Below are 13,521 nucleotides of genomic sequence, written 5' to 3' on the forward strand. Positions count from 1 at the left end.
ATTTGCATTCAGACAACAACCAACAAGGCATGGATCTGTGCAATCTGGGTAAACAAGCATCAGGGTAACTTGCTTGATGTGGTGGTTACTACCCGTAACCATTAAGCCTTATGCTCACCTTTGATGTAACACCAACATTACTCTGCATCAATGGCAGGGGGTGGCAGGAAATTAGAATCAAACAGTTACCAACAAGGGCCCTGAACTTGGTGGTCAGTGAACAGATAAGTATAGGAAAATAAGTGTGGGAGCTTGCTGGGCAGACTGGATCAGCCGATTGGTCTTTTCTGCCATCATTTCTATTATTCTATATGCATCCATTCTGCTGCCACACTACAAAACTCCAAGTGCTAAAAAGATATCCTAGTGAGAGTTATTTTGAAAGACTCCTTTTTCCCACATTTATTAGAAGTTGTTGGATTTCATTCACATTTGTGATTTTTCACAATATAAGATCTACCACTAATTCATTTCCTTTCTTCACATTATTCTCCGAGCATGAATCTGTTTAAAATACTTATGAATTTATTTAACACTTAATTTACCTCAAAATCACTACTAATTCGAAACTGTATATGCTTTACCTGCAGTAAATCTGTATTGGAGCTAGTACCTGCTACTATATCAAAATGCTTCTACTTGCAGTTTGGAATGACAGGCCCACTCACTCACCTCATTATCATGCAATAGCAATATTATTACAAAATAAGAGGTACCAACTCCAAATGCAAAAAAAAAGACAACTCCCTTCAGGGTCTCTAATCCTAGCTCAGAGCCCTAGTACACAGCTCCTATGAGGGTTCCACGCTGGGCCCAGAACTCACTGACTCACCCCAGCATCTGCCGCCAAGGACCAATTCTGACTGGTTTTGCGAACCTCCTCCACAGACCAGGCTCGTTCCCAAGCGGGTTCCTTGGGCGTCGCGTCCTGCTCGCCTGGACCATTCATATTTACAAGTGCACAGACGTGTTGCACGGCGGGCGGAAGACGGCAAGACTGAAAGCGGTAGCGCCTCTGTTCTTAGTGATACTGCAAACAGAAACAAAGCTAAAGACAGCCGCAACCGTGACGTCACTAACTTGCATTACACGCAAGCAAACAGCTTGCGCTTTTTACGGGCTCTCCCGCCCTTCACCCTACTCCGTTTCTTTCGCGGCTCCGGTCAGGATATCAGTAACGCCATACTTTTCCCACCCTCCCCTCCAGATGTCATATGGCTTTGGATCATATGATGCAGCACGTGATCAACTCCCGCCCCCCTCTGCATTTCTGTAGGAAGGAGGAGGTACAAGCTGGGCGCAGGTTGTTATAGCAACAGTGGAGCGCTCTGAAGGACCCGGGAAATTGCAACATTGGGTCATGTTAGTTGAGAGCGTGAGGCTTCTGGGAAGGAGTTAATTGCAGTTTTAGAGGACTGGGAGGTAGCCTGGAAAGGGAATGGAATCAGTCCGTTATTTATTTATTACAAGGGTTTATCATCCGCCTGTAGAGTATAGAAAGTGCGTGTCTTTGGTGTTCTTCAGTTCAAAGGTGGAAATTGAAAGACAATGTCCCTTGGCAAATAAAGTGGCTATCTATAAATTGCCCTCCAGGAGTACTGTGTTCAACAACACATGTACTTTAGTCGTATTAAAGGGAGGCATTCCCTCGGGTGTATATTGGGTAGGACTGAAAAATAATGTGCATATACTGTATTTTCAAATCTGTGAATATTATTGTATTCCAAAACTTTCCTGTATAAAAAAACAACTGTAAAAGTTCACAGGTACTTTTTAACCATGGCAAGTTTCAAAGAGGAAGTACTCACCATTTTGTAAAACTTTGTGCAAAGTCCATGGGTAAAAATACCCGTGGATATTTCCCACTGTTCCCTGATGTGAAGTTCAGAGCTTCCAAGCATCTGTAAAAAGTAATAGCTTACAGCAGTGGTTGTCAGTCAGAGATATGTGTATCCCCAGGGTTACTTGAATCTTGTCAGGAGATACACAGCCAGATTGACTCCTGCAGGAGACAATCAACTGCCACTGCTGCCATAGGTGCCCGCTCTTTGGATGCTCAGGCACCTCCAATATTGAGCAAATTCCTTCACTATGACTAGGGAGGTGTAATTTGTGTTTAAGTTTAACATCCACAATCATTTTGACTCCCACCTGAAAGAACCAATCTCGTTTCTTTTGGTAATCCACTTTTCAACCTACCAGATCAACTGCATCTCCCAATCTCATAGCAGTTGAGGAGTAGGCAAACTGGCACAACTAGCAAGACAGAAACCAGAGAGATAACTGGTCATGGAACTAAAGAAGAGGCAGCAGGTACTATAGGGAACAGTGAACATAAGAACATAAGAAAATGCCATACTGGGTCAGACCAAGGGTCCATCAAGCCCAGCATCCTGTTTCCAACAGTGGCCAATCCAGGCCATAAGAACCTGGTGAAAGCATTGTGCTTCCTGTCCCTGTGGCTTGTGCCTTCATTTCCCTCCTATTACATGAACTTCCTGATTAGAAATGAAGCCTGCACAAAGATAAAAGAAAGAGGAGGCAGCCATGGGGGATGGAAGTGAGGTCATTTCACTGTTCGCTTGGGTGCCTGCTGCCTCTCCTGTTACTCTCTTGCTTGTGGTTGTTACTTTGCTTCTACTCCGTAGGTGCCATGGGAGAGGGAGCAAGCATGGGGAGATGGAATGGTGAGAAGCTGGAAGAGCTAAGAAGGGAGGTGGGGGCTGGAGTTGTGGAGAACAAATAGGAGTGATAGTGAACTGACAGGTGAGAAGAAAGAACAAGTAGTGACATACAGAGCCAGGAAAGGGGACTAGGTGCACTAGGCAAAACTTATGCCTTGCACCCACCCCCCGGTCACGTTGCCACCCCTCTCGGTCGCACCAACCCCCACCCCCAGTCTCGGCCCTGACTCCTACTGCATTCGTGATCATGCCCACTGAATTTGTGGCTTTCTGGACAGTGAGCAGGTTGGGCGCTGCTCGCAGCCCACCGAATCTCCACTCCTCTCACAGCCCCACATGGCTTGCGCCTCCTAATGGTCAGCACCCTAGGCCCAGGATTAGATCGCCTAATAAGATGTGCCGGCCCTGGAGAAGTAGAGAGGTGGGGAAAGACAGAGATGGAAAAGAAGGCTAGGAAGTGGGAAAAGCCCAATGGAATTCTGGCATGTATATGTGTTTATTGATTTATTTATTTATTTAGTGCTTTTTTTTATACCGACACTCATGATACAGATCATATCATATCGGTTTACATGGAAAAAGGGGTAATAACTTTAACATAAATATAAAAGGAAGGCAGAAAGTTACAATATAACAGGGGTATTAGAACTGGGAAGAAGAGGAGCCAGTGGCAGAAGGAAACTCATAAATAAAACAATAACAAATCATTTATAATATCGGTAATTGAGTGCATTGAATAGGTGTTATTGGAGTGTGAATGTAGCTGGGATGGGCCTAGATTAAGGGAAGGCTTGTTGAAACAGCCAAGTCTTGAGCTTTTTGCTGAACGTTAATAAACAGGGTTCTTGTCTGAGGTCAGGGGGCATAGCATTCCAGATAGTTGGTCCCGCTGTCGAGAAGGCTCGTTCTCTGGTGGCCGAATGACAAGTGGATTTGGCTGGGGGGGAGTGTAGGGATCCCCTGTAAGCTTCTCTGATCGGTCTTGAAGAGGTGTGGAGTGTGAGTGGGCATTGGAGATCGATCGGGATCCAGTTGTAAATGGTTTTGTGAATGATGGTGAGAGACTTGTGTAAGAGTCTAAAGCTTACAGGAAGCCAGTGCAGATTTTTTGAGGATAGGTGTGATGTGGTCTCTTCTGTTGGAATTTGTTAAGATTCTGGCGGCCGAGTTTTGAAGCATCTGAAGTGGTTTGGTGGAGGAGGCGGGGAGACCTAGCAGAATAGAATTGCAATAGTCTAACTTGAAAAATATAATGGTCTGGAGGACAGTTCTGAAGTCATGGAAGTGCAGAAGGGGTTTGAGTCTTTTTAGTACCTGTAGTTTGAAGAAGCAGTCCTTGGTTGTGTTATTGATGAATTTCTTTAGATTTAGCTGGTTATCTATTATAACTCCGAGATCTCTTGCTTGGCTGACCAGGGTGTTGGTGTGGGTCAATTGAAGGTTTTCGCTGTGGCTGGGAGATATAAGGAGCAATTCCGTCTTAGACGAGTTCAGAACAAAGTTTAGGCTAGTGAGGAGGAGGTTGATATCTTGGATGCAGTTGTCCCAAAACTTAAGTGTTTTTGTGAGGGATTTGGTTATCGGGATCAGGATTTGTAGGTCGTCGGCATAGAGATAGTGTTTAAGTTTTAGTTTCGTAAGCAACTGGCATAGGGGAGGTAGTGTTGGAGGTAGGTCTATTTTCTGTATTTCATACGTATACCTAAAGTACACCATATACTATTTTTGGCATAGTTTTTGATGTTGTGAAAAATGACATGGCTAGGAAACAGTCAACCTGTGGATGGATGGATTCACCAGGGGAAGGTCCTGTCAGACACATATGATTGATTTTTTTGATTGGGTGACTACAGAACTGGATCGAGGAAGGGCACTCAATGTGATCTACTTGGATTTCAGCAGAGCTTTTGATACTGTCCTGCTTAGGAGGCTTGTGAATAAAATGAGAAGCTTGGGAGTGAGTGCCAAGGTGGTGGCCTGGATTACAGACTGGTTGACTGAAAGGAGACAGAGTGTAATGGTAAATGGAACCTACTCTGAAGAGAAAACCGTGTTAAGTGGCGTGTCAAAGGGTTCAGTATTGGGACCGGTTCTGTTCAATATCTTTGTGAGCGACATTGCGGAAGGGATAGAAGGTAAAATTTATCTATTTGCTCATAATACTAAGACCTGCGATAGAGTGGACACGGCTGAGGGAGTAGAGAGAATGAAAAATGATTTAAGACAGCTTGAAGAGTGGTGGAAGACTTGGCAGCTGGGATTCAGTGGCAAGAAGTGCAAAGTCATGTATCTGGGGTGTGGTAATCCAAAAGAGCTGTATGTGATGGGGGACCACTGATGTGCACGGACCAAGAAAGTGATCTTGGAGTAATAGTGTCTGGAGATCTAACAATGGTGAAGCGGGGGGCGAGGCCACTGGAGAAGATGGTCGCTTGAACTTGAGCTCCATCTCTCCTCGAGCAAAAAAGCATAAAATTCAGGCACTTTGCCCTGTCTTTGCCTCATATTAAGCATCACAGCCCTTGTGAATCAATAATGGCAGCTGCAGCAAAGAAGAAAAACCCAGATTTATGGCAATAATCCATCTAATCCAGCCCGAAGAAACAGCAGGATTAGAACAAGCAGAGGCCATCATGGCACTGAATGATCTTTGTGCAGCGATGAACCATGAGGTGAAAGTCCCAGAGACGCAATTTCCAGACCTACCAACCAGAGATGAATTCAGGCAATGGTTTTGTGATCTTCGTCGAGATATGCATGAAACCAAGACTGATTTAATGGGCCTCGTCTCCGAAATGATGGAAGAGATGGCAGAGATAGGGCGCCGCGTGGATGAGTGCAACAAGCACCTAGACAGTCAAGCAGAAAAAATAAGGTATCTGGATACCTCCTTTTGTGAATTAGCCCAGGAAAATAAGACTTTACAAGACAAACTAGAAGATTTAGATAACAGAGGATGCAGGTGCAACCTTCGCTTCCGGGGAATACCCAAAACAGATGAATATACCAACTGTTTCATGGTGGTGCAGAATATTTGCTCCTTTTTTTCTGAACCAGAATCATAACACTGAGAACTCATCACCTATAGCAGAAGTAGAGCTTGAAAGAGCTCACCGCATGCTGGATCCCAAAATAGGAAACAGGCCATGAGATAATGTGGCACATTTCTATCACTTTCTCATAAAAGAAAGAGTATTTCAAGCCACAAGAAAACAACAAACCTGGACCTGGGAAGTTCATACAATTTTGGTTTTTGCTGATTTGTCTCCACTTAGCATGAAAAAACGGATGGACTTTAGAGAAATAATGACTGTACTGAGAAAAGAGGGGATCAGATAGAGGTGGTTGTTCCCTATTGGCCTGGCACTAACCATAAGAAGATCAACATCAAAGGTCACCACAGTTGGAGAGGCGGAGGCCATTTTGGTTGAGGCGGGTTATATGAAGAAGCTCTCGAGAAGTCAGCAAAAACAAGACTCCTATGCCAAGCTGGACACCCCACGATGGCAGAGAGTGGGGGAAAACAGCAGGAGACTGCGAAGGCAATCTGATGGCTCCTCATCAAAAGACAGTGAGAAAGGCCGATATTCAAGCTTTACAATTGCTCTGATGTTTATCTAAAGAGCAGTCCAGACAGGTTTGAATAAATCCATAATGGGTTAATATGAAGTCCTGTATTGTGTTAAAATGTGAAGGCAAGGACATATGTAGTTTTATATTGTTTCTTTATTGAACGGGGTATTAAGTATTGTGTGGGAAGCTTGGGGGGAGAGCATGGATTTTGAGTTCGGAATAGTTTCCCCTCCTACTGCTCAGGTAGTTCTGCTAAGAATTAATAGCAGATGGGTCAGGGTTGGGGAGGGGGAAGGAGAACGGTATCGAGAAATATTAAAATAAATCAGTGGGAAGTTTGGAACTTTTATTATTAAGAAAGGTGAACTCTGTATCCTGGCTGATAAAATAACAGTACTATCTTTGCTCATTCATCTTTCTGAAGCACCAAGGAATCATGGGAATGAGAACATAAGAACATAAGAAAATGCCATACTGGGTCAGACCAAGGGTCCATCAAGCCCAGCATCCTGTTTCCAACAGTGGCCAATCCAGGCCACAAGAACCTGGCAAGTACCCAAAAACTAAGTCTATTCCATGTAACCATTGCTAATGGCAGTGGCTATTCTCTAAGTGAACTTAATAGCAGGTAATGGACTTCTCCTCCAAGAACTTATCCAATCCTTTTTTAAACACAGCTATACTAACTGCACGAACCACATTCTCTGGCAACAAATTCCAGAGTTTAATTGTGCGTTGAGTAAAAAAGAACTTTCTCCGATTAGTTTTAAATGTGCCCCATGCTAACTTCATGGAGTGCCCCCTAGTCTTTCTACTATCCGAAAGAGTAAATAACCGATTCACATCTACCCGTTCTAGACCTCTCATGATTTTAAACACCTCTATCATATCCCCCCTCAGTCGTCTCTTCTCCAAGCTGAAAAGTCCTAACTTCTTTAGTCTTTCCTCATAGGGGAGTTGTTCCATTCCCTTTATCATTTTGGTAGCCCTTCTCTGTACCTTCTCCATCGCAATTATATCTTTTTTGAGATGCGGCGACCAGAATTGTACACAGTATTCAAGGTGCGGTCTCACCATGGAGCGATACAGAAGCAATATGACATTTTCCGTTTTATTCACCATTCCCTTTCTAATAATTCCCAACATTCTGTTTGCTTTTTTGACTGCTGCAGCACACTGCACCGACGATTTCAATGTGTTATCCACTATGACACCTAGATCTCTTTCTTGGGTGGTAGAACCTAATATGGAACCTAACATTGTGTAATTACAGCATGGGTTATTTTTCCCTATATGCATCACCTTGCACTTATCCACATTAAATTTCATCTGCCATTTGGATGCCCAATTTTCCAGTCTCACAAGGTCTTCCTGCAATTTATCACAATCTGCTTGTGATTTAACTACTCTGAACAATTTTGTGTCATCTGCAAATTTGATTACCTCGCTCGTCGTATTTCTTTCCAGATCATTTATAAATATATTTCTTTGCCTATTGGGTCTTTTATATGTACAATACAAATGGCGAATAGTATTTTAATAATGGCTCTTAATGTTAAGGGGTTGAATTCCCTGCAGAAAAGACAATTGCTTAAGTCTGAAATAAAGATGGGGGAGCAACAATTATATTATTACAGGAATCCCACCTTAAAAGAAGGTTTGAATCTCTGTTAAGATGGCCGCTTTACCCCATCCAATACTTTGCTTCCACAACTCCTCAGGAGAAATATGCTGCTGTGGGAATACTTTTCCATAGAGACTTTGGTGGTAATATTAAAAAATATTGTTGTGATTCAAGGGGTAGATATATATTCATAACATTTGAACTAGCGGGAATATTGTACACTTTGGTTAATATTTATGCACCGGTGGTGGATCAGGTGATCTTCTACTCTGCCCTGAGGACTATATTAAAAACTGAAGTGGAGGGCCACCTGATTGTGGCTGGAGATTTCAATTTAACATTGTTATCAGCAGTTGATAATTCTGGGAGTGGAAGTTCTGATACATCTCTTAAAAAATTAATGAGGCAATGGGATTTAATTGACATATGGTGAAATGAATATCCACATTCCTGAAACTACACCTTCTATTCTAGCTCACACCATTCCTACTTTAGGATTGATTTTTTCCTAGTTGATAAGACAGTGTTGCCATGAACGCTGTGGCCCAAAATAGGACTGATTTCCTGGTCTGATCATGCCCCCATTTGGCTTTGCATTCTTACAGGTCGATACTGTAACGTGCGGTTGAGGATTTCCCGTCTGTAACGAGCTGGGAGCGCACAATTCGGACGTGTAAGGCGATCCAGCGATACAGTCTCCAGTTTCACGCGTCCTTAGCGCTTCTTAAAACAGATGCATAACCCTTTCCGCACGCAGCATTTATATGATATGTAAATGAACAAATTAGCTGTATAATGAAGGAATTAGCTATTCCCCTCCGATACTGTGACGGGCGCTCAGATTATCTCCTTTGTAACCCGCTATTTTGCCGCGTCCTTAACCTGTTAATTTACCGCCACCCTCTACTTGGTGTTAGTGTGGTGTTAGAAAATTAAAACGGGAATAAAGTGTAAAAAATGGGGGCAATTTCGGTGCTCAAGGCCCCGTCCGGTCTCCGGTGCAGCCCCAGTCCTGTCCCCTCCTCCCGAAGCAAAAGAAAAAAAAAACCGAAAAAGTAGCAAGGCTCGGGCCTGCTACGGTGGTCCCTTCTCCCTTCTCCCCTCCTCCCGATTTCGGTGCTCAAGGCGGCCGGGTGGGCGTGCATTCATCCAGGCAGGGGGAGCCGGCGGTGAAAGCGGCCTCCGGCTTCCTCTGCCTGGATGAATGCACGGCCCCCGCCGGCAGTAAATGAATGCCCGTGCGATTTCGGCGCTGAAGGCGGCCGTGCATTCATCCAGGCAGAGGGAGCCGGTGGCGAAAGCGGCCGGCTCCCTCTGCCTGGATGAATGCACGGCCCCCGCCGGCAGTGAATGAATGCCCGTGCGATTTCGGCGCTCATGCCTTGAGCGCCGAAATCGCACGGGCATTGTTTCTGTTTATCCCAGTCTAATTGGTTGCCCATTCAGGAGCCAAAGTTATTTTCATTATGACTAGGGTTCAGTGGTCTTTTTCTGATTTTAAAAAAAAAAAAGGCTGGAGATCAACTTATTTGTTAGAAAGAGGTTTTCCTATAAGGAATTTGATGCATGAATGAATGCCCGTGCGATTTCGGCGCTCAAGGCATGAGCGCCGAAATCGCACGGGCATTCATTCACTGCCGGCGGGGGCCGTGCATTCATCCAGGCAGAGGGAGCCGGAGGCCACTTTCGCCGCCGGCTCTCTCTGCCTGGATGAATGCACGGCCCCCGCCGGCAGTGAATGAATGCCCGTGCGATTTCGGCGCTCAAGGCGTGACATCACGTCATGTGACTGCCTTGAGCGCCGAAATCGCACGGGCATTCATTCACTGCCGGCGGGGGCCATGCATTCATCCAGGCAGAGGGAGCCGGAGGCCGCTTTCGCCGCCAGCTCCCTCTGCCTGGATGAATGCACGCCCACCCGGCCGCCTTGAGCGCCGAAATCGGGAGGAGAGGAGAAGGGACTATCGTAGCAGGCCCGAATCTTGCTACTTTTTCGGTTTTTTTTTTTTTTGCCTCGGGAGGAGGAGACAGACTGGGGCTGCACCGGAGACCGGACGGGGCCAGGGCAGGTGAGCGGGGGCTGGGGGAAAGTTTGCCGAGCATCGGGGAACATAACTGTCCACTTCCTGGTACCTGTCATTTCAAATGTCATTTGAAATGACAGATACCAGCGCAGCCGTGAAGCATTAGGCCCGCGAACCCAGGATACTGTATAGGCGCTCTATACAGTAAAATGGGTTGCGCGGGCCTAACGCTTGCCTAAGGCTTCGCAGCCACGGTATGCATTTGCATGCAATTAGAAGAGAGTATCGAGCGCTAGGTGAAGAGAACTGTGCGTGCGGGGAACGAGGGTGCGCCTGGCAATGCCGCACTCTTTCTACCGCGGCCTTAGAGTATCACATGGAGGGATAGTTCTGGACGTTAAATAATTCACTACTGGGAGATAGCATATTCTTTTCACAGAGAGAAGAAGCAATTACTGAATATATTGCCCTTAATAATAGGGGGATACTCATCCCTCCTTCATGTGGGAGGGGTTAAAAGCGGTTATATGAGGCAGACTGATTTCACGTCTGGCTTTTTTGAAAAGAGAATGTACTAGTAAACAGATGAAGTTGAAAGCTGAATTATTGAAAATAGAAATGATCCATAAAAGAGGGCCCGATAAATCTAACTTTCACTCCCTACAAATAATAAGGAAAGAATTACAGACCATAAAAATCAATAGATTGGCTTTCCAGTTAAATCAAGTGAAACAGGAGCATTTTGAATGGGGAAATAAGGCCAGCCGTCTTTTAGCTAGATGTCTAAGAAAACGTATAGCACAACAACAAATAATTAAGATAAAGTCAGAGGAAGGTCATATGTTAATATCTTCTAAGGATATAAGGTAGACATTTAAGGATTTTTATGCTAATTTGTACTCCACCAATTCAAAAGTTGATCCAAGTCAGATAGAGGCATATCTGGCAAAGATGCATATACCTATGATTTCTGAGCTTGAATTCTTTCACCTTTTTCGTCTTCACCTCCTCCTCTGGAAGGGCATTCCAGGCATCCACCTCCCTCTCCATGAAGAAAATTTCCTGACATTGTCTGAGTCGTCCTCCCTGGAGTTTCATTTTATGACCCCCTAGTTCTACTGATTTCTTTCCATCGGAAAAGGTTTGTCTTTTGTGCATTATTAAAACCTTTCAGGTCTATCATATCTCCCATGCACCTCCTCTCTTCAAGTGTATACATATTCAGATTCTTCAGCATCTCCTCATAGGTCTTTTCATACATACCCCACACCATTTTGGTTTCTCTTCTCTGGACTGCCTTTATCCTGTCTTTGTCCCCTTTGAGATACGGATTCCAGAACTGAACACAGTACTCCAAATGAGATCTCACCAAAGACCTGTACAAGGTCATTATCACCTCCTTTTTCTTACTGGTTATTCCTCTATCTATGCAGCCCAGCATTCTTCTGGCTTTAGCTATCACCTTGTCATATTGCTTTGCCATCTTCAAAACAACCAATACAAATTGTTGTCCAGAGCACAATACTCAATTACAACATGCATGTAACATTATACAAAAATGAGCAAACTGAACAATTTCCCTCTCCCCCCAAATAACACGCTGATTACTATAAGTAAGATACTATAATCCTTAAAAAGTCCCAAACAGGTACCAGTCTATTGAAATGACCAAAGCTTACATAACAAACTTATAAGCTAAATACAGACTCTATTCTGCATTTAAAAAATGGGTCCCATATCTTATGAAATTTAGGTAAAATGTGATTCCTAATAGCTGTTAATTTATATAGAAAACGCACTTTCTCAAGTCTGTCTAAAAGATTTTCCATAGTTGGTGGCGGCTCCAGGGCCGCAAAGAGACAACGGTGGCTTGCACACAGTGGTGTCGGGCCACATGGGAGCGGCAGCCTAGGCCGCAAGAAGACGTGAGGCCGGCGCTGTGCAGAGGATGTCCTGCAGGAGCGGCATCGGGCCAAGGCAGGTGAGAAGCTGCTCGTGGGATGGGCTCCACAAGCAGCATCGTAACATTTATACTGCTGATAGAACTCCATCATTGCTCTATGCTTCACCAGGAAGGGAAAAGGAGAATTGGATTGAGACTGCATCCAATGAGGGCCCTGACTTCTATGGTCTGGGGAAACAAATAAGCATGGGGGCAACTTACTGATGCGGTGATTGCTAAATCTATAAGCCTGATACTTTTGATGCAACTCAACATTACTCTTTGCTTCAAACGGCAAGGGGTAGCAGGGAATTAGATTCAAACAGCAACCAACAAGGGCACAACTTTTACAGTCTGGGAATCTGTTAAGCATGGGAGTAACCTGCATGGCGCAGCAGGTGCTGCTGTGGGCTTGCAGGGCAGACTGGATGGACCATTTGGTAGGGATGTGAATCGTTTTTTGACAATTTAAAATATCGTCCGATATATTTTAAATCGTCAAAAATCGTTAGAGCCGCGATACAATAACAATTCCCACGATTTATCGTCAAAAAATCGTAAATCGGGGGAAGGGGGAGGGTGGGAAAACCGGCACACTAAAACAACCCTAAAACCCACCCCGACCCTTTAAAATAAATCCCCCACCCTCCCGAACCCCCCCAAAATGCCTTAAATTACCTGGGGTCCAGAGGAAGGGTCCCGGTGTGATCTTTTACTCTCGGACCTCCGGTGCTTGTAGAAATGGCGCCGGCGCTACCTTTGGTTTTTCCGTACGGAAAAACGATTTGCGGCAGGAGATCGCTCCCGGACCCCCGCTGGACCCCCAGGGACTTTTGGCCAGCTTGGGGGGGCCTCCTGACCCCCACAAGACTTGCCAAAAGTCCAGCGGGGGTCCGGAACGACCTCCTGCAGTCAAATCGTGTTGTCTACGGCCGGCGCCATTTTGCGCAAAATGGCGGCGCAAAATGGCGCCGGCCATAGACAACACGATTCGACTGCAGGAGGTCATTCCTGGACCCCCGCTGGACTTTTGGCAAGTCTTGTGGGGGTCAGGAGGCCCCCCCAAGCTGGTCAAAAGTTCCTGGGGGTCCGGGAGCGATCTCCTACGCTCCTGACCTCGGGGGACAAAAAACAAAATGGCGCCGGCGCTACCTTTGACCTGTCATATGACAAGGCAAAGGTAGCGCTGGCGCCATTTCTACAAGCACCGGAGGTCCGAGAGTAAAAGATCACACCGGGACCTTTCCTCTGGACCCCAGGTAATTTAAGGCGTTTTGGGGGGTTCGGGAGGGTGGGGGATTTATTTTAAAGGGTCGGGGTGGGTTTTAGGGTTGTTTTAGTGTGCCGGTTTTCCCGCCCTCCCCCCCACTGGACCCCAGGTAATTTAAGGCATTTTGGGGGGGTTCGGGAGGGTGGGGGATTTATTTTAAAGGGTCGGGGTGAGTTTTAGGGATGTTTTAGTGTGCCGGTTTTCGATTTACACGATTTTCACGATATTTAAAAAACCCAAACGGCGACGATCCGATTCCCTCCCCCTCCCAGCCAAAATCGATCGTTAAGACGATCGATCACACGATTCACATCTCTACCATTTGGTCCTTTTCTGCCATCATTTCTATGTTTTTATGTATATCCCCACCCCCCCCCCCCCCCATAGTCTTCCTGTACTAAGCA

At 45.4% G+C, this 13,521-nt stretch overlaps 1 protein-coding gene across 3 annotated transcripts in view; it reads right to left on the reverse strand.

Moving 5' to 3' along the window:
- Nucleotides 1–1,210, reverse strand: part of LOC115095822 (WASH complex subunit 2A-like) — a 257,808-nt gene extending 256,598 nt beyond the window's left edge. For all 3 annotated transcript variants that reach the window (XM_029610022.1, XM_029610023.1, XM_029610021.1), the window contains exon 1: nt 833–1,210. In XM_029610022.1, coding sequence (XP_029465882.1) covers nt 833–949 — 117 coding nt within the window. In that variant the 5' untranslated portion in view covers nt 950–1,210. The remainder of the gene's footprint in view (nt 1–832) is intronic.
- Nucleotides 1,211–13,521: the final 12,311 nt, after the last annotated feature.

This window comes from Rhinatrema bivittatum, chromosome 7 (assembly GCF_901001135.1).
Source record: "Rhinatrema bivittatum chromosome 7, aRhiBiv1.1, whole genome shotgun sequence".
Classification (NCBI taxonomy): domain Eukaryota; kingdom Metazoa; phylum Chordata; class Amphibia; order Gymnophiona; family Rhinatrematidae; genus Rhinatrema; species Rhinatrema bivittatum.